At 44.6% G+C, this 22,268-nt stretch overlaps 2 protein-coding genes across 2 annotated transcripts; one reads left to right on the top strand and one right to left on the bottom strand.

The window, feature by feature from the left end:
- Positions 1-327: 327 nt before the first annotated feature.
- On the top strand, positions 328-19,696 carry LOC128711218 (sensory neuron membrane protein 2). Its single transcript, XM_053806085.1, has 9 exons — positions 328-438; positions 9,732-9,889; positions 9,951-10,098; positions 10,701-10,835; positions 12,837-13,091; positions 13,180-13,409; positions 13,497-13,696; positions 19,113-19,231; positions 19,319-19,696. The coding sequence occupies exons 1-9, from the start codon at positions 328-330 to the stop codon at positions 19,694-19,696; spliced, it is 1,734 nt and encodes a 577-aa protein (XP_053662060.1).
- Positions 15,341-18,214, bottom strand: LOC128715483 (uncharacterized). Its single transcript, XM_053810388.1, has one exon. The coding sequence runs from the start codon at positions 18,212-18,214 to the stop codon at positions 15,341-15,343; it is 2,874 nt and encodes a 957-aa protein (XP_053666363.1).
- Positions 19,697-22,268: the final 2,572 nt, after the last annotated feature.

Here is a 22,268-nt window from a genome sequence, read left to right as displayed (position 1 = left end):
CTACCGTACGGTTGGCAAGCCGATGGAGCCCAACACCTGACGTGCAGCTGAAGTGAATTCGAGCGCAAGGAGGCTTCGACGGTGTACAGGGGCGTTGGGAAGGGACTGCAAGTGACCGCAGTAAATCAACAAAACCGTCCCATTCGACGCCTTCGCCAGCGGGCGGAGATTATAAGTGATCGTGCGCGTGATTTCTGGCGAGAAAATCCGAAAGAGTGTGCCACGCTCGTGCATAGGGGCGGGAGTGTGTGCGTGTGTTTGGGTTTAGTGCGGTGTTTCGCGGGTGCAGTGAACGGTGTCACGGGGCCAGCACGGAGATCCTCCAAGATGGTGCAATGCACTCTGATCTGGGCCGGCATCGGTGTGATGATGGCCGTATCCGGCGCCCTACTCGGTTGGGTCGTTTTCCCCCGTGCCGTGCATGAGAAAGTAATAGAGGTAAGTGTTTGTGTCTGTGCGTGGAGAATGTTTTTACTTCCATGTGTGGTAGTTAACACAAGAAAAGATAAAGGAATTCCAAGGTCCAACTATTGAGTAATGTTACTTTTTTTATGTTCATAACTTTTAATCTTCTAGTGCGCTTGTATTGCTTAGTAAAAATAGAAAAACAAAAAATTCTCAAACTACATTTAGGAAATAAAAAACAAAACGACAGGATTTCACCGTCCAAAATCCTGTTTTTTTGTATGTCACTGGAATGACCAATGGCCAATGGTTCCCGACGGTGATTGTAAGCTAATTTGTATTCTACCTCATCGTCCTCTGAATTTTTGTGGGCAGTTTGAATGATATTAAACAGCAAAATCAAATAAAATTAATGTATTCATAATCTTCGCTACTACGTTACATTGGACACGGCGTCGTACTGACCCCTTTTCGGTGTTATTTTTGTGTGGCCAAAACAGTTGCCAGCCAGCTTTATCGCTAAATTTACGCCAAACTCCACCATTCCACTCCAAAAATATGCATTTAATTTCGATAAATTGCGTCGAAATGCGAGAAGCTCTTTAAAAAAAATCATAAAAACGACCATTTCGAGGCACTGAGCGCATATCTTCCATTAAATTTAAACATACTGAGGGATTTAGTTTTAGAATATTTAATGTAATATTAAAATCACCAAAAAAAGTCCTACAACATATCTAATGGAAAAACATTTTAATGTTCAATTTGTACCTCACAATAAGGTTGAAGTGAATTTATTTTACGCGAGGCAAATAATAGCATAAATAGAACTTTATCATGCAAGGCAAACACGTTGCGAGGGTGGCGTGAAGCTTAAGCAAGTGGAAAAAAAGTAATTCTGTAGGTCGCCTAATAATTCACCCCCAACCGGTCTCTACCGAAAAAGCGCCCGTCAAACAGGTGAACGTTGCCCTTGCCCCGGGGACACGTTCTCGGCTTCCTGCTCTCGGATCTCGGTCGTGTGCGTGTGATAAACATTTGCCCCCCCTCCACACCATGACAAAGGCCCCGTTAGCTTTGCCGGTTTGACCTTGCCGAGCGTCTGGTCTACGGCCAAACATCAGATACACACGCGCTACAATTTTTCCATTTTCACTGCTACGCTGCAGGGCTCACATTTCCGGTACGAACCTTGTGCCGAGTTCGCCCACCGCGCCCATACCGCGATACGCTCAGGTGACATTCAGTGTCCCCCATTTACTACCAGCGATACGATCTTCTAGTTTGTGCGCGGTTTGGGAAAATATCACGACACGGTTCATTAACATCGCATCGTAACGATCACTAATAACGGTCCGAACGATATGGGACTACGCATGGTGCTTTTTAACAGGCTGCGCTGCATTTTGGAAGATTCCACCTGCACGGAGCATCTCGCTAATGGTGCGATCACGTTCGATCCATTCCTTTCGGATAGTGGCCGGGCACGTTTACGTAACACTCTGCCATCCCTAGCCACCACGGATCTCGAAACAATCAAGCGTAGAAGAACTGGTTCACCGGCAGCGACGTTGGTTGAGATATTTCAAATATCATCGTGATATTTAAGCTCAGCACCATCATCGTCATCAGCCTGCGTCAAGTCCCTTAAGCACTCGAAAACCTAGTCCGTGGAGAGTCTCCCATTTTTTTTTGTGTTTAAATAAACCTCCTGACTTTTTTGCCGCCGGTGTTATCTACCACAACAACAAAAAATCCGATGACGCGTAAAAAGAAGCGTCTCCTCTCGAAACGCCGCACACTTTGGGAAGAGATCTTAAAAAGCTTCTCCCGTGTTGTGTGGGCAGCCACAGAAGTGATGATTGCGTAACGATAGCCACCCCGTTCCGATGGCGCATGGTCAATATTCAATTATTGACTGTGCGGTTGCGGTTGCGAATCAAATCTGCGATCAAATCGTGAATCGACGACGACGGAAAACATGGCTGGTGGGAAGCGCGCAATTTTATACGCTCGAGTTCATATAATACGCGAGGAAGTAGGAGATGGTTTTTTGGCAGGGTTCGTTTTTGTTTTTTTGGTTTCTGCTGTCAACGTAACAGAATGACGAATATCTTGACTTATAAGGCTCAGGCTAAGGTATGTGTTACAGAAATAAATTTAAAGTATAAATTAAATGACTTGCAAAGCAATGATTTCGTTACATGAGTTCGTTCCGAAACAGTAAGCGGTAATCTAACAACGTAATTAGAATCCTTAAAAAATGCCTTTCTATGAGTCACTACCGATGTTTATCTCTTCTAAACTCGTAACATCACCGCAAGCAATCCTACAATGTACCATTATTTGTCCAAGCTCTCCCAAAAGTTCCCTAACTGCTTGCTTACACTCGCCAGCTTCAACCGATGCCAAGTGTTAACTGAAAATTTGTTAACAGAACAAACACGCTCATGTTTAGTTTGAGATGCGTCAGAGAATATCACACATTTCCCTGTTGCGCAAGGGGATTTTGTAAGATATTATCGATGCTACAGGAAGAACTTGGCCGTGTAATGATCAACCAACTTCTTGGTACACTTGAGTTTAATTTATTCTCCATAGCTATCTACTGCTTGTTCCCTTCCTGTATTGACGTCAACAGCACTGAGTGTTTTATCGGCTTGAAAAGTGAACGTGCCTAATCATTGCCGAACTTTAACCTCAACCTCGAACTTCAATCTGTGCAATCAATCAGTTGTACTGTTCGAGTCTTTAGAAGAAATGCACCCAAAACTACCATCAGTCATCGTACAAAGTCAGGGTCAGAAGATCCCATTGCAGGGTTATTGTCATATTTATAATTACATCTCCCAACACGCTTCCCGTTTGAGTCACACTTACGGAGACTCACGCCCCATGAGTAATGATGGTAAGACGATCTTTGCCTGCGTCGGCAAATCTCAGAACAATAAAAAATCACCTGATCAAGGCAGCGTATTGTTAGAAGTGATATGTTGTTTCTCTGATAGCGTATTTCCTCCTTAAAGAGAACCCATCTTGTGGCGAATTGTCAAGATCCGCAAATATATTTCGGCGGAGCTGGCTTATGTTTTTTGAGGAATGAGGCGAATAAAGAAACATTAAACGTCACCGAACCATGCTGTTGACAAGCACAATTCATTACGTTTTTTCCACTTTTTTCCTCACACAAACAGTGAGTAGGACAATGTGATTGATTCAACGTGCCGACTGGCGTATGAAGTTCAAGATCGTATCCGATTGGTGGAGGCCTTTGCAATGCAGATTACCTCCTACGCGAAGGCACACATACGGTTCACGATCATGACCCGTTTTGCTTTTCTATTCTAGCAGCGAGCATTGTACTACTCCGTCTGACGTGTGCTTTTGTAGACGTAAGAAAGGAAGAATCATCACACAAATGTGACACTAGCCGCTCAAGGCTTACGTGGCAGTCGTTGTGTGACGCGGGTATAATACTAGAGTGCTCTAATAAATGACACTAATTAAAAGCTTGGAAACTCCTCTTGCGAGCACACGCGCGACCTCAAAACGTAACCTTCTGTGGAATCTTATTATGGCGGAAGGCTAGGGAAGGATTGTTCCTTGCCATGATGTGTGCATTTCGAGCACAACTATTTCCTTGTCTGTGATTCTTCCTTCGGAGGCTTTGGAAAAACACCAGTTAAACCTTTTCAGATTATTTTGTTTGGGTGCTATACACTGCAGCAACTGTAAAGCGAACTGTCTGACCTGGAAATTCACTTAGTCGATCATTAGCGTACCACATTTTTTTCTTGTTGCTTTAGATCATCTATTAACCCTGCATGATCGATGAATATTGCTCTCCTATCGAACCTCACTCAATGAACTCATTTGTGCTGGAACTTAGCTGCACATAATCGGATAAAGTCAAACTGTTCCCGGCAGGCGCTTGGCCCCAAAATGCTGCTCTGCTTTTTTCCTGTTCTGTTTACCCAAATCGTACATTCACCTCGCGGACGTACAGTGAATCATGTCGGAGCAAATTTTCTCCGACCGCTAAACAAACCTCTTCCACACAGCGCATAATTTACAAATAGGCGCGAGGTTGAGTTTATTTTGCTGTTATATCTACTGCGTCGGAAGTTACTTTTTCCTGTTTGCTGTTGGACCACTCCCATGTTGCCGATCCCGCTATCTTCAACAAAGGTGCCCTTGATCGGGGCAGATCTAGCGTATGGGTTATCAAAGACTGCAACGGCAAAAGATCGAACGAATGGATTGAGAATGGAATCTTACGTATTAAGTAATGCGGATTTCACACGATGTTATTGCTTTTGTGAGCGATAATTTAGCTTTAACCGATGGTTTATTTTATGCAAATTAAAACAGTACCGCAATAACAGGTGTCGTTATTAAGTTGATTTAGATGGTTTATTGGATTTTTTAATTAAGTATTTCATACTGTGAGAATACAATCATTAACCAATGAAACACATATTCGTTCACGTAAAGAATAAACAAAAGACTTCAATGCTTTCCACCGGTCAACGATATAAAGACACGAACCCTCTTCACAGTTCAAGTAATTGTAGAAATTTAATGCCAAAGAAAAGAGTAAAGATCATTTTTGAATTTAACAATGTAGATAATTTTGAACCTCAAAGCATATTTGCTACAGCTCTCACTACACCATCTCTCCATCGAAAAGGAAAATATAAAAGGAAAAGTTGTTCCTTCAATTATACACACGTGCAACATTTGCATGGTGTTAGTGCTGGTGCTGCATCTGCATAAGGCCCACAAAACCAGTCCACACATGCCAGGAATGTCGTTGCGATTTGAGCACTGGTGGTTGATGCATGCAAAAAAAATCATTGACAGTTCACAATCTTTATAGAGTGGTTCTGTGGGTTGAAGAAAAAAAAAACAACAACCCCACGATCGTTCATTGAACTGTTGCATAATGTCATGCTAATTTGCGCGTTTACAAGTTGAGCGTGATCTCTTAGAGTGACGTTCGAACATAGCTCCCATTCACTACAATCTGCGGGGTCTGACAGAGCTTACGAGCAATTGTGGCATGTTTCTTCTTCCCAATATATCTGCCATTAGTTCGTGAATGTTTGCAATATTTCTCAATGCCGTATTTATATGCTTTGCTGTACAATAATGTAGCTGCTTTTTGAAATATCAAACACGTCTTACAAAGTGTGTATGTGTGTTGCTGGAGGCACTCGTAGCATAATCATTGTGTATAATCTCCCGCGTGGCTAAACGACATGATCATCATCATCATCATCACCAGCAAGCAGCAACTTTGACAGTCCTGTGAATCCATTGTTGGTGTAGTTTTGCTTCACATCTGATCTGACCAGTGCCGCTGTTAGCAATGTGTTCCCATTGTGCAATAGAACGACCCGCTACAAATCGTACAAATCATCACAATCGACTATTAAAATATCATTTGCATCCATTTAGTACCATTTTAATGTTTCTCCTTTATTTAAACGCATTTCATAAGCAATGCACATCGAGATCCATCAAAGAACTTTTTCGAATGGAAAAGAAGAGGCCAAGTCACAACTTTTTTTTATGCCTTAAATGTACCAGCGCTGTGTATGTCTTCCTAGACAAGCGACATTATGTTCCTGCGCGGTATGTAAAAAAAAAGCCAAAATCCACCCCTAAACCGGTGTAAAAACGAGCTGAGCTTTGCACAATTGCCAGTTTACCGGTGTTTTCTGTGTTATTTTCCACGTCCGGTAGCCAGGCGGTAGGTCAATTGTTTTCAATACACCAAGGAAGCGGGTTTTTTCCACCGTGTATAATTTTGTTTGCCGCTCGACCTCTTTTTCAAAGCGATCCACCGCACGGCCGGACCGTCCTGAGCATGATTCCAGCGTTCAGCATGCTCGATTCGATGACGACGTGTGCGTTATTGGAACCGATCGGAGGCGATCGTCTACGGAGGCGAAGGCGTTGCATACCTTCCACAACCTTGACCGTTTTCACCAACGAGGAATATCAATAGGGTTTGTGTTTTCTTTCACAATGCGCATGCTATCGAAAACATCGTTGCGGTGGCTGAAAAATCCGAAATCAAACACCACACCGCCCGGCTTCTGTCAAGGTGAATGGGACACTTGCTGTCGGTGGGCAGCTCCGCTTAATGCTCGTTTGTTGCATTTGCTGCGTGCGTCTTGTCGGGCTAGGTAAATGATCATCATTATCATTAGTATTGTCATTTAGTATTGTCGGAGGTTGAGGACTACTGTTAGGAATGGTACCAAGACTTTCGAACATACAAACATACATGCATACATCAATATTCCATCATTTGAATACAAAGGTTAAAATGAAATTCACACAACGTTTTTGGTGAAATTGTTACTGACTAATTCTCATCACTCCGTAGCATTCCGGGAAGGCTTTCTAGTTTATTATATCGGTCATGATGTGTGATCATCATTCCGTATGCTAAAAAGGTAAACTGGTTAGGCCACCCACCTTTTGAAGATTTCTTCGATTTAGGGTGAAAAGCACGATTGGCGATGGGAGGCAGTAGATGAATTTTGATTTATTTCTGCTCATTCATCAATTTTCAAACATTTTTGTTTATACCTTTCTACAAAAGTTTCATTTATGTAGTATCCGGTAGAATCACGTTCGTGTACATTACTACAACCGGACAATGTTTTTCTACAGTCCAATATATTTGTTCTAACAGAAGCGTTCATGTGAATCGCATGTGAAGCGAATTACTCATCCTAATTGTTCAACGAGCACATTCATCTGTTCTCACACTAATTATAATAAATATTTTTAACACCACAGAAACAGTGCGATCGGTGCGTTCTGGGAAAATGATCGGATTGTTTGAAGCGTCATTTAGAGCGGTAAACTGTTATTACGCAAACACTTTACAATATCCGTGATCAAATTCAACTAAAGCGAATCGTTTTTGTTTTGTTAAGTAAGCTCTCGGTTGTATAAGGTTTTTTCGGCTTGAAATTTAACACTTTGAACTGTTTCCTGTGTCAATTTTTCGAATCGTTGCCTCCGTCTTTATTCGATCGATGTTGTTACAATAACAGCTCTTGATTGATTGAGTATCTAGTTTACCTTTTACTCTAGGCCATGCACTGTATGACAGTTTGTCAACTATCTGGTTTTTTTATATATCCCTAAAAAGGAAAGATTACTGTGTTGCCTTGGCAATAAAAACTACACAAAAAAAACCTGTTGGAACGCCATCGTTTGAATATTACTGCTTCACAAATTTCTTACCGACCGGAAATCTGGTAAGAGCAGCAACTGCAAAAACTTTCTAACGTTGGACATGTACCAACCAACACCTGATCCCTCCGTTGAGCAATGGGTTTGGGTTTCTACAGGGCCCGCGTCTTCCTCCCCGTGGTTGGATGACTCAATTCCGGGAGCACTTTGTACAGTCAAATCCGTCACGCAGTCGTTGCACTATCCGGTTCGCCCATGACGTGTGGTGAATGGGAAAAGTGGTCAATTTTCTCGCAACCTGTAGATAATTCGCTTTCCTTTACTTGCACTTCAAACGCCAAAAGGTAAACTCTCACTCGTGAGGCAATTAGTTTCGATCAGGCTAAAGACTGGTCCAATCGATCGAACGAAACGTTTGAGTACATTTTTTTGTGTAGAAGATGCTGCTAAAACGGAAGGAAATGTTCGTTGCTTGCGGCAGGCACGATAGAATTGCACAATGCTACATCTCTTCGCTCGAAAGGTGTGTTTAGGTAAATACGAACTGTGCAATACGCTCTTCCTTCTTTCACAGCCAAACGATTAATGATGGCTCAGATCGTCATCGTCATCAACTTCGCAATATCCCCTATTATGTCCGATTCATGGCACTACAACTCTCACACTGCGTTGTATAAAAAAAGCATTACGCAAATAAATCAATCAGTTTGAAGAGGAAAGTTACAACTCAAACAACTTATCAACTCTTATAAGTAAATTGTGAAGGTTTGGCCATTGAATGGTGTCAATAATACTATTCCAAATCGTTTTCAATTCATCATGGAAAGATGCCATCATTACCGGCGACTGTCCCTTCTACATGACCCACTTACTGCACAACGAAGCTAGGAGTTCCAGAATGGAAAGTTGTTTTTTTAGTGGAAAGGAATATTTCCTCCGTCCTTGAAAATGCAATTTGTGTTGCATTTGAAAGTGAAACTGATGCATGCAATCTGCTCTTTTGGTAATAGTTTAGTACAGTTTGGGTGACATTTTCTCATATATTCTTCATTTAAAAGGGCATTTTTATCTTATATAATTAAGTAGTTATACTTGTACAACATTGATTGACGAAATTTTCCACAATAAATACACGCTTTTGTTCCAAAACAAAACCAAACATTAATTATCTTGTGTGGTTTATTGAACGACAAGACAGGCTAGACAAACGCATTATTCTCCTCCCGTCTATAACAGTTGATAAAGATCACATCCTTTTATCGTAATTGTTTTCGTGTTTTGTTAATAAATAATTCAATCAGTTCATAGACCATCGTGGACAACAATCGTGATGGAATATTACCGATAAACTCATATTGATGGGGCTAAACGTCCGTGCACGAATAACGCCTAAAGGTAGGCAATCCGCTGGACTCGCACAGTGATCTACGGAAAAGGGTAGCTTTGGTGTTAGCTTTCGAGTGTATGGTCAAGCTAATAATTTTACTTGTGGTTCATTAATTTATATCAACGAGAGATTTACTACGTGTCACTATAATAAGCTCATTTATGTAGAAAATAAAATTTTATTGCAATAATTCCCCTTATGTTGCTTCTTTCAATAATCGTAATTGCACGATTGTACGGTTAGTTTTATCAACAATCAATAAAGCACGCCTCGTGCTCAATGACCAGATCAGATGTCTACTCTAAGATACGTCACGCAATGCAACAGTATGCCCTGCCGAATCGTATCAAGCATTACTTGCGATGTTTTTCCAGCGATTCAATCGTAATGCATCAGTTCCCCATGAAGTAATCATAGGATTCGAGTGTAATTGTGAACGAAAATGAGCAATCAAACCGATGAACGCAATCGTCCTGATGACGCTGCGCTGATAAAGGTCGTGAAAAAGGGGAAAATAGTTTAATTGTGCTCTGGCACGAACAAGCCACATTTTCTTTCTCCCCCATCGTTATTGCGGTCAGGGTTCTACGTCGAAGGGAGGCGTGTTCTGGGGAACACTTTTACGCCCACCCGATTATACGTCAAGGACGTGTTACTTTTCGTATGAATATCCTTGGCCTTATAATACATTTTCTTAATTTCCACTTTCACTTTCTTTCAGGCTACCGAGCTGCGGCAAGGCACGGATCAATATAAGCGATGGGAAGCATTGCCACAGCCGTTAGATTTTAAGGTGTACATATTCAACGTCACCAATCCGTACGAAGTTATGCAAGGACGGCGACCGAAGGTGGTTGAGGTTGGACCATACATTTATTTGTAAGTCGTAGAATAAGCTACACACCAATGGACCGAAAACTAACGGGAAAACTGCTTTTAGCCAATACCGGCAGAAGGATAATATACGGTTTAGCCGGGATCGTTCGAAGGTTCATTTCAGTCAGCAACAGATGTACGTCTTCGATCCGGAGTCGTCCTATCCGCTAACGGAAAATGATGATCTTACTGTGCTAAACATGCACATGAATGTAAGTAAAATGCACCAGAGAAGACTCTAGCTTTAAAACAGTCCCACCCTATTCCCCCTATTCTTGAGGAAGTTTTTGTGAGCAGTGCTACTAGTCATATAACCTTCACGATCAGTTCCAAATAATCACTAAAAAGAACCCCCCGCATACAAGAACGACACTATATTATTAATTGTACAGTTTAATTCACACTACAAATTAACCAAACCAACGGACACACTTAACATACAGATACGCACACACCCGAACGCAAGAGTGAAATAATCAGCAAACGACCACGGAAATAATAATCCTTATCCTTTATTCCCTCAACAAACAAAAAAATGGCTACACTCGTACACTTTGTGAACTGCATGCGATCGTAAAGTGCATGTCAGGTATGCAAACCGTGCACCTAATGGCACTATTGAATCGGACGGAATCTTAAACAAAACACCATTAAAAAAAGAAAGTTATCTCTTGCCTTTCATCTCTTTACAAACTCGACCACTGATCTTTTCATTTTGTATTGTTTCTTTCATTTTTCGTACATTACCTCTCTCTCTCTCTCAATCTCTGTCTTGCTATCTTCTTCTGAATTTGTGTCTCTCTTCTGTTTTCAGAGCATTTTACAAATAATCGATAACCAAGCAAAGGAAACGATCACCAATTTTCGATCGGACGTGAATAATACACTCGAAAAAATTCCCGTCGTTAGAGTCATTAAACGGATCATCGAGCGCACCACGCCGATCCAAGTAAATGTCTAGCTAGTATAATTTTGTTCCGTTTTGTATCTATTTCGAATCTGCTTGGCTTGGCGAACGGTTTGTTTCCAGGCAAACTGTCACCGTGTCATCATATGCTGATCATACACGCTCATATCGTATCATACGAATTTTGTTACGGTTGTTACTGTACTTCTTCGGCCCTTCTTCATTCGGTATTGTAGTTTCATTTTGCCCGCATGTACTGATCACTCTATTCTGATTGTTATTAATCTATCGCTCGTACGTTTTTTCTTAGTGCGCACTGTATTTGGGGGCACGGTGTTGTGGGAGTTCCAGTTGGGACAAAATGAGAGCACGCTAACCACGTCCTTGGGAGCGACTAGTGTGTTACCAATTTATAAGTCATCCTATCTTTTTTGTGTCGGTCACAGTTTCTGGAGTTTGGTTTCTGTTTTTTCATCTCTTTTCCCTCCATCTGTTTCATTAAAAACTACCTTCCTGCCACTTGCGCCACCACCACTACTTGGCGAACATTGCTTGTCGAGGCTTTGCTGGCTCATTCTTGGCTTCTGTGTAGTGTTTTGTGTTCTGTTTTTGTATTGGGTTTTGCAATTGTTGCCCCGTTTTGTTGTTGCAGCTGAGTGTGTGTTTGTGTGGCTTCCTGATTTGTGTGCATAATCCATCAAACGGTTCGGGTGGTGGACTAATGGGTGTTCGGTTCGGGTCTCGTACGTCTCCTACACCTTCTCGCTATCTCATTTATCTCCCCGCGCCAATATAATCTCCTTTCGCTACCATCGTATCGGTAGAGATGTTGGCGTACCTTCCATCCTTCCCATCCGCACCAGATCATCCTTTTCCTGTCAGTTCGCTAATACCATTGCCCATCGTTCGCAAACTCATCGGCCATCCACCAATGCCATCCGAACTGGTGCCCAACTCATCAGATTTCACACAAACGCCACTGCCTCTGCACACAACGCGACGCGACCGAACCGACCACGAACGCCACCAGCATATGTGCAGAGTGGAAGTAACCGATGGTTTTACAATCATTTTTCATTTTAAAACGACGTCGACGATGATGTCGCGTCGTAATGGTATCCACGCTCGTAAGGGGAACTTTAATCATACGATAAAACAAACAAAAACTCTTCTTCAGCCAAGACGCATAGCTTTGGTACGCAGCACATGAAACGTTCCGGAAGCCTTAATGTTGCTGAACGAAAAAAAAACACTCACACATCGCCATCCATGCGAAGGACGTACCGGCAAAGATTGAGAACGAAATGCCGTGTCCCAAAGTGTGGGGTTCGTCACTTGATCTCACAGAACGCGCATTGAAGTTCTTTGTTGCTTTCAATGCAAAACAAAAGTAGTACAGCACGCGCACAGCGCAATCAGAATGTAAATTTAAATCCTCACTTTCTAATCCTCGTTTGACCTAGATATCACGTTGCTTAAAATAAATGGTTTCATCCGGACTGCTCGTTCGTCGGTTGGTCTGTACCACACGACCTCAGGTTTGTCATGACATTCACCAGTGTACGAGTAAATTTTTGACTTGATCCTCACCCATTCCACCACCGATCCACCCATCCTTTGGAGGCGTTTTGACTAATTAGTTTTAGCTAATAATCTCACTAACCGGTCAAATATCTCATCACAGAACTAACGAGAGTGACTAACACACAAAGAATACGATCACGAAGCACGCATGACATTTATCATGTGCTACCACCCTCACATCACTCACATCATTGATCGTATTGCTGTTTATGTGTTCGTTTTCATCTCCATTTATTATTCGGATGTTTTGTTTTTATTCACTTTTTGTCTCCGGTACGCTCATCCACCCATTTCGGGGACCAAAAAAAAACGTGATTATTCAACACGAATAAAAACATCACCACACGCAACACGCACACACTCGGACGATGCTTACTGCTGCGCGATTCGGGTTGGCAAAACTTTCCAAACCAAATCGGTGCCAAATGATGCACTTTCGCGTTGGGTGGGACACACCAGTCCATTCTACAAATCGCCGAGGACGAAACGTACGACAGCTTGCGATTGATCAATGCCGAGCTGAACCGCATCTTCGGCCGGCCGGACACGATGTTCCTGCGGACGACCCCGAAACAGTTTCTGTTCGACGGTGTACCATTCTGCGTGAATGTGATCGGCATCGCGAAGGCGATCTGTAAGGAGATCGAAAAGCGCAACACTAAAACTATTCGCACCATGCCGGACGGGAGCTTGCGGTTTTCGTTCTTCAGCCATGTAGGTATTGCGAAGGGCATATGGGCGCGACATTAATTAGACGAACGAGTTTTCTGCGAAACTAATGGATGGAATGTGATATTTACAGAAAAACATGACCGACGACGGCATGTTCACGATCAACACGGGCATCAAGGATCCTGCCAAGACGCAAATGATTGAACTTTGGAATGGACGAACAACGCTGGATGTGTGGAACAATCGCAGCAGCGGATTACCTTCGGCTTGTAACAAGATCCGGGGTACCGATGGGTCGGGCTATCCACCGTTCCGTACCGGCATCGAAAGGATGACCATCTTCAGCACAGATATCTGCCGGTAGGTGGTCTGGTTTAGGACTCCTTTTCTTGTCAGCCTAAAAGTATGCAATCTTATCAACAAATTGTCTCTTTTTCCGTCACACAGGACGGTGGACATTAAGCTCACCGGGTCATCATCGTACGAAGGCATCCCCGCACTGCGGTACGAGATCGACGGTAACTTCCTGCACGAAATTGGACCCGAGTATGGTAACGAGTGTTATTGCGTGAACAAGATCCCGAAGTCGATCGTTAAAAGCAATGGTTGCCTCTACAAGGGAGCGCTGGATCTTTCCAACTGTTTCGGTAAGTCTTCTTGGCCAGGGATGTCAAACTGTGGTCTGTAGCTGTTCGGTTGGATTTTATAGTGCAATGTAACCATAAATTGTGGATATTACAGAGCAACGTGGTTAATTATCCGTCCCATTTCAATAGAAAATATTGTTTTTTTTTGCTTTTTTGAAACATATTTCTTTGCGCATAAATAACGGCAATTGCATCACACACTTTATCGTTAACATGCGATAAAATATGATTATTGTCTCAATTGAAGTGCGATAAAGCTATTACGCGTTGGCGTTTATTGTTAGCAATCATCAAATCCACCTTGCTGATCCACCGCTATAACAACGACGTCAGATCACATCACACGAGCAAAACACGATAACAAACCAATTTACAGCATTTTCAAGTTGCTCTAGGGTGTGAGAACACTTTGCAAACTTCCACACCGTTTTGCAGCGTGCGTAGGCACGGTAAGCTAAAAAAAAAACGCTTTTAATTTTATGCGTACCGAACCTGTGGAACAGGTTGAATAGTACTGCATCTATTTTTACCGATTGCAAAGTGTTCTAAAGGGGGGACCAGTTTGCTGGTTGAACGTGCGATAAAACGGGCTTAGTCACGATCAATGCCCCGGGGAAGGGATGATTTTATGGCGTTCAAATTTTTAGCAATCGTTCCAACAGATAACGTTATCGCATCGGTGAAGGTAGAACATTAATAGACACACCCTTCACCACCATTGGCAACAAATTAAGTCGTACCGCGATCGTTTCCCTCCGATGTAATGCGTTGTAAGATGATAGGGTAGTGTGATCGAACCGATAACCCACTCAGTTCACGCACCCTAATGTGCGAGGGAAATATAAACCCCAGCGGGCTGACTAATCGGACTTTGGTTTCCCATTTTCTCACAACCACCTCCAATGCGCCATTAACATCCCATAACCCATGATCGTCATCTAAACAGCAGGCGAAAATGTGCCATTGTTTATCAACCATTGGGTGGTTGTTTGTATGGCGTTTTGTGTAAACACACGCCGAAGGAACTTCAATGAAACGATCGAAGACGAACCCGCGTGTGCGCGCTTAAATGTCAGAAGGTACCATTTTTAATCCCACACGATGAAGAATGAATCTTCGTTTGTCAATGTCTGACTACTGATTGCTGTTCTTTGCTTAGATTCATCTGTCGTTTTCATGAGCAAAAACTGGGAATTTAAGATCTTGATTACGATGATACATTGCACCGTAACGATGTACGATTGCAGGCTTCTGCTAAAGTTGTGCGTTTTTTTAGCCACAAATCAATGTTCATCACACGAACGACCATTCCGTTGCTTTGTCGTGGCCAGAAATGGGGAATTTTCTGCCGCATCATTTACGATGACCGAAACCGATCATCAAAGTCCACCGACAACACCCGCCGTCAGGTGCCAACTTATGTAAATAAGTCACCAAATGAAGAACGGAACTGGCCCGAAGTTTTTCTCGAAGCAATCAGTACACCTCGTTCGGGGGATGAATCATTTGGGGATTTATTTTGGAACAACCGAAAATGATCGCATTAGGAGTTTTGAAGACCTATTTTGTGCTTGCGTAAGTGTCACCGTAGTTCGGCTGTTTCGCTGCTCCATTGAACACTGCGTTGTCCTACCAGTCACGCGACTAACCGTCCTGGAACCAACGGTTGAAGTCACTAAACCTCGTGGTACGCTGTACGGAACGATCGTTCGGGTAGGTCGTCGAGACGGGTGATAATGTTGTCGTTGCAGTCGTTGGACGTTCGGTGGCAGTGATCGTTGTACGTTGCCGGGAGGCAAACGGTTTGAACGTGTACACCGGCATGGCAGTAGTGATGGCCGGACGTCGTCCGAAGTTGTTTAGATAAAATTCATACAAACTTGTTGTAGACCGAGTGGTTGGTGGGACGGTTGAAGTGGGAGTTCTTGCCGTCTGCCGCAGACTGCTAGACTTTGCACCGCTGGTGGTGGTGGTGATGGTGGTAGATCGAGTGGTAGGGATCGTACTCCACCGTGGCAACTTTGTCGTACTTGTCCATGACCTTGTCGTGCGGGTTCTCGCGGTGGTAGGAGTCGTCGTGATCGTCGTCGTATCGATACTGGGCTCCTCGAAGCATCCATTGATGTAGTGCTCAGAACGTCCCTTGCAGTACGGACGATAGACAGCCCAAGCGTTGAATCCATCGCCCGACAGTCGTGTGTGCTCCTCGTAGATCGTCTTCATACACTCGATGTCGTCCGTCAGATCGTTATCCTCCAGATCCGAGCAGGACAGTCCACATACCCAACCCTTCCCCGGCGGCGAACACCAATAGATGTCGCTGATTTGGAACAGTCCGTGATCTTCGCTTCCATCCGCATTCAAGCGTCCGATTGCCGATACATTGTAGTTAGACTCTCGATGCGCAATACAAACCCAGGTGGCGATCTGATCGTATGGCAATTCGTGCCGGTAGTACAGCTCCTGTGCCAACTCGCACCGTTGGTACACCTTTCCGCGGGGGAAATTTTTCGGCGGCGACACCGGACGGCGAGTTGTCGGTGGCGTGGGAACGATCGCGTTTTCACCCTCCTCGAAGCACCCGTCAAGCAGGGTGGCACTTTTACCCTTGCAGTACGGTTGATACACTGCCCATGCATTGTACCCGTCGCCGGAAATGCGCTGATGTTCCTCGTAGATGTGTCGCATGCAAGCGAGATCGTCTGTGATGTCACCGTCACGCAGCTGCTCGCATGTGATCCCGCAAACCCATCCTTTGCCGGGTGGAGAGCACCAAAACTCATCGCTCAGCTGAAACATACCATGGTACTGGACCCCCTCCGGTCCGTAACCGATCGCAGACGTGTTGAAGTTGGATTGATACTTTGCAATGCACACCCAGCTGGCTGTTTGTTCCAGGGAGACACCCTGACGAAGATGCAGCTCTTGGGCTAGCTCGCACCGGTCAAACACCTTGCCCGGGGAGAAGCGAGGACGCGGTGCACTTGTTGGAGCAGTAATGGCAGGCCTTGGTACTGTTACCGGGTGAGGTGCGTCGTCTTCTGCTCCAAAACAACCTCGCACAAACGAATTCGAGCGATCCTGGCAGTACGGTTTGTAGACGGACCACGCGTTGAACCCATCTCCGGATAATCGCTGATGTTCGTCGAAGATCGTACGTACACAGCGCACATCATCTGTGATATCGGAATCCTTCAGTGCGTCACAACTCACTCCACAGGCCCATCCGTTGCCGGGTGGAGAACACCAGTAGATGTCACTGATTTGGAACAGCCCATGGTCGCCACTCCCATCCGCATTCAGACGACCCTCCGCTGAGGTGTTGAAGCGACTCTCGTGGTACGCAATGCACACCCACGTTGCCACTTGTTCCTTGGGCATGTGGAATTTGTGCAGTAGATCGTTTGCCAGCTCACAGCGATCGTACACCTTACCGCTGTCCGCTGTGGGCAACTTCTTCGCTGGAACCGTGGGTACGGTTGGTGCCACAATTCCTGGCCGTGGTTTGTTGGGTGTGGTCGGATACCGGTCCTGAGCTCCACCTGCTCCGTCAAAGCAATTGTGCATGAAGCTCGCTTCCCTACCCTCACAGTACGGCTTGTACACTGTCCAGGCGTTAAATCCATTGCCCGAAATTCGCTGATGCTCGTCGTAAATCATCCGTATGCACCGTACGTCGTCCGTAATGTCGTTGTCCCTCATGGCGTCACACGTGACACGGCACGCTTTGCCCGGCCTATTGGCATCGCTAGAGCACCAGTAGATGTCACTGATTTGGAACAGTCCATGGTCGCCGCTCCCGTCCGCATTCAGACGACCCTCCGCTGAGGTGTTGAAGCGACTCTCGTGATAAGCGATGCACACCCAAGTTGCAATCTGTTCCACCGGCATTCGATGTCGATCACGCAACTCCACCGCCAGTTCGCAGCGTTCATACACCTTCCCTTGTGGCGCCTGCACAAGATTTGCTTTTTTCGCCTTCGCACGCTTACGCTTGAAGTACGCCTGCACTCTTACGACCTCCTCGTCCAGACAATCGTCAAAAGGAACTCGCAAACTCGCCGACCTTGGCCAAATGTCACTTTCTTCCGCGCGGCAGGCGGTTTTGTAAATCGGCCAGGCGGCAAATCCATCGCCCAACTCTCGAACGTACGCCGCGTGGATCTTCAGCATACACTCAATATCATCGTCCAGCTCATCGTCGAGCAGCTCGTCGCACGAGGATAAACCACAAATCGAACCGTACTTTGCGCACGCGTATCGATCGATTATCTGGAACAGCCCGTAATATCCACTGCCACCGAAATGCTTGAACCGCAAGTTGACAGCCGACCCATTGTACGCCGAACCCTGCTCGGCGATGCACAACCAATCGCCGATCTGTTCTTCCGGGACGTGCTTAAGCGCCAGCTCACGCGCCACTTCACACCGCGTCCAGACGCGATGTGCCTCGCCAACGGGAGCGCTTCTCACGATCAGCACGACGATCGCCACGACCGGGATCACCGCACGTACCATCCTAAAGCGCACACACCACTCGCAATACGAACATTACTTTACCGTCGCGAGGTGCCCGTTCAGCTTCCTAGTTAACCGGTTGCGCAGCATAAACTAACGCGCGATGTAGCTGAGCACGAGCTGGGAAGCTTGGATTGAGCCAGGCGCAGATCTTGGCTGAGCACGAACGAACGCATCTTCTCGCTCCTACGTGGAGAGCAAAAGTTCGTCCGCGTTCGAGTTCGGAAGGGGCAAACTGTATCTCTTTCGCGCGCAGGCGGCTTAGAACTTCCGTCGAAGATAGAGACAGTCCGCGTGACGCCTGTCAGCGGGTTTTGGATTCCTTTGTGGATTGTATTTTTGGAGGAATTCCACACTTTTGCAAGGCGATCGTGAGCGGTGCCATGATCCTCTAGGCGACTCGCACTAAAAAAAGAATCATATGATCGCAGATGTTTTCGCTTTTTTCTTTTACGGATCATCGCAACTGCCTTAGCCACGAGTTCTTTGAAGAAGTTTTTTCGTCACGATTTCTATCCTCCCATTCATGAGACACAGGCAAAGCTATAACGGTTTTATTGGCGTCATTAGTAACACTTGGTTATCGGATGATCATCACGTCAGCGATTAAGAGAGTTAATTAAGATGAACAGCCGCACCAGTTGCCATTGCGAGTGAGATATTCGGTCTACTCTGCTTTGAGTGATAACAAGGATTATACAATTTCAAATCTTCAAAATTTTATACTTTTATCATTATTGATTTTCTCTCGATGAGCAATGTGCCAGCCATATTTTTGCTTCGCCTATTGAGATGCAAATGACGTCGTATTTCGTTGCTCGTCTCCATCTAACTCTCCAAGATCATGTGGACGTGAGTGATTAATTGACTGTTTTATGACTGTTACTTTCATTGCTAGATGCACCGGTGGTACTGACGCTTCCTCATATGCTGGGTGTAGACGAGGAATATACGGCATTGATTGACGGTATGGACCCTGAGCCGGAACGGCATCAGATCTTCGTGGACGTGGAACCGGTAAGTAATCCCCGAGAGTCGCCAATAAACCTCCAGGAGACACATCTATTCTACGACATTTACGACGTTCTGCTCTTTAATTCGCAGTACACCGGGACACCCTTGACCGGCGGGAAAAGGGTACAGTTCAACATGTTCCTGCGGCGGATCGACGCCATCAAGCTGACCGATCGGCTACAACCGACCCTGTTTCCGGTCATCTGGATCGACGAAGGTATCGCACTGAATGAGGATATGGTGAAGCTGATCGATGACAGTCTTATGAAAGTGCTCAGCCTGCTGGACATTGTGCAGTGGGCGCTGATCGGTGTTGGCCTGTTGCTGGCCACCCTGATGCCCATCGTATACTTCGTCAAACGGTGCCGGGGTAATGACAGCCGAACGGTTAGTCCAGCCGTAACGGCCACGACAAGTGCGGCCAGCCTATCGATGGCGACGGGCGTTACCGGCGATCGCAACAAATGACATTCGCTGACGATGCTAAGTCTGGACTGATGAATGCTAGCACCACAAACACGCACACACAATGCTAGTGGTTCTACTAGCGATCAACATTTTAAGGTGCCAATGAGATGCGTTGCACGTGTATGAGGGGAACCCAGCCCACAGAGTGAATGGTTATTGTATGAATGTGAGTTATGCACGCGTGAGATGAGCGTAACGTTGAATGTGAAACAAACCGCGCGCTTCCACCCAAACTGAGTCAGAAACCGATGCCGTCCAATTTATCGAACGGGTTTGTGTGTTTTAGGTAACAGTCTTGTTTTGAAATAGCTACCATCGTTTTTGCTTACGTTATGCGTACGAGTATTGTATTTCTGTTTTCTTCTAATGAATGTGATTTACCGTAAGTACATTGTAGTGAGCAAGAAATAAAAATTAAAACATTTTTCAATAAAACAAATCCACAAAATGATGCGCGCGTATAGTTATTTTCCAATGATTACATTAATAAAGGGCAGATATATTTGAAGATATAATTATTACCATTTTTGCATTAAAAATAAGTCGATGATATTAAGAAACATCCAACGGATTTTATAACATCATTTTAAAAATAAGATTGACGTCAGACGTTTGCCTACCGCAAGCAAATCAGACGTTTACCTGACAGTTGCCGACCTATTTCATTTATCATCGATTTCCTTTGAATTTCACTGAAAATGGTGCTGTTCGAGGAGTGTCCCATGTTATGAGAGATATTAAAATAAAAATGTGTTGCAGTACAGCGTTGAAATAGTAACTTATGTTCATGTAATGTTAACTTTTGGGGAAAATTTGAACACCACCTACATCGCAGACTTGCCGTCATTTAACTAAACGTCAAAACGCCCCTTGTCGTCTGATACAGTTTAGACCACGGTCTATGAAAGAAGACGTTTCGCGTTAATATTTTATAATTGCGATTGAACCAATTGTATTCTCAGATACAATGCGTTGAATATGTGTTCATAGTGAAATATTCATTCAATTGACACGAAAAACAGTTAAATTAAGGCAGATGATTGATACTTTCATTATTGCCCACTGTGTAGCGTCGCCCGTTTGTTGATGGAACACTTGCATACACCACCGTCTAAGCTCGGCTGGTTGCGGGAGTTCCGGGATGTGATTTTTCTGGCGTGGCGGCGATAAAGACGGAGCAATTTTTTGTGCGTGGTGACGAAGGTGATGATGGGTGCGTTCGTGCAAAAATGTCGCTTACAGCGTTGAAAACGGTACGCTAGAATGTGTTCAATCGTGGTGAAAGCCAATAGAAGGCTTTGCCCAACGGTGGCATCGTCCAGAGTGGTTTACCATCGTCCCGAAACGTCCGGCGTCGTTGTACGGTGCATCGGCAACGATGGCTTGCATTTTCATATGGTGTTTCTTACTGAAGTGTTTGCTGTACCTGAGGTTTCGCGAGTGATTGTTTCATAATGAGAAAATAAGCGCAGGCTTTATTTTGTGTGCGGCGGTTGAATTGTGAAAATAATCCAGTTTCCTGTTGGCTCGCAGGAAGCAAATTTCCAGCTTTCCATCGTTCAGGGTGTCATCGAACTTCCGATGTCCGCCTATGTGTGAAATGTTTTTTTTCCTCAGCAACCGGTTCGCATCGGTTTCCACTCAAGGGTGGTTGCCATGCAAAAGTGTGTAAAGCTTTACTCGCTGCTTTACGAAACACGCACGCAATGCGTACGATGTGTGAAGCTCACGAGAAGATGCATTGTGTTACAAAAAAATAATGCCACGATAAATAGGTTGTGCAAAGTTGCAACATCATACAAAGAAAGAAGTGCATTACTGCTGCAAGGCATCCTTGTGGGCCGTACGGGAGATTAGTGACGCTGTTAATTGCATTTTGTGGAGGGGGAAGCATAATTTCACTATATCGTCATCGTCGCACGGAGCGCATTATTGTGTCGTGTGGGGGATTGCTTCTCAAGCATCATTGCGTCGTCATCGTCATTCCGGGGGTTGTTCGGCGATCGTCGTACAACGACGAGAATCGATTGATTTCGCAGCAGAAGCGCGTTTGCGTTGGCTTGCATCGGTGTATCAGGCAAACAGGAGGATACTGCCGAAGCAGCGCGGGTTCCTCGATGGCATCGCCAAACGTCCGATATTTAACGAAACTAACGTCAAACAAACAGGGGTGAACAACACATTCATCGCAACGAGCGAACTCCGGCGAAAATGATAAAATATTTGTTCAAAATTGCATTCGATTTTTTTAAGAATGCGTAAAGGGTAACCGTCAGATTTTATCAATCCCAGAAAATGTTAAAATCTGTTATGAAATAAGATCTAGCGCGATGAATGAATAGGTATATACCGGTATCTAGTCTTTAGGATACGAAGTTTTGCAGCATTGTTTGCGTAGATACTTCTTAACAGCTGCACTAATCTGCCGAAAACTGGTGCAGATACCCGAAATGTGCGTATTTGGTTGTATTCTCGAAGCAAAATATGTAATCTAAAACGACAATGTTATGAACAATAAGGGTACAATAATGGAAGTTCTTCATAATACATTGAAATTTACATTTCAATTGTA

Source organism: Anopheles marshallii, chromosome 3 (genome assembly GCF_943734725.1).
Source record: "Anopheles marshallii chromosome 3, idAnoMarsDA_429_01, whole genome shotgun sequence".
NCBI classification, from domain to species: domain Eukaryota; kingdom Metazoa; phylum Arthropoda; class Insecta; order Diptera; family Culicidae; genus Anopheles; species Anopheles marshallii.
Note: the sequence above shows the minus strand (reverse complement) of the source record. Positions and strands in the feature narration are given on the sequence as shown.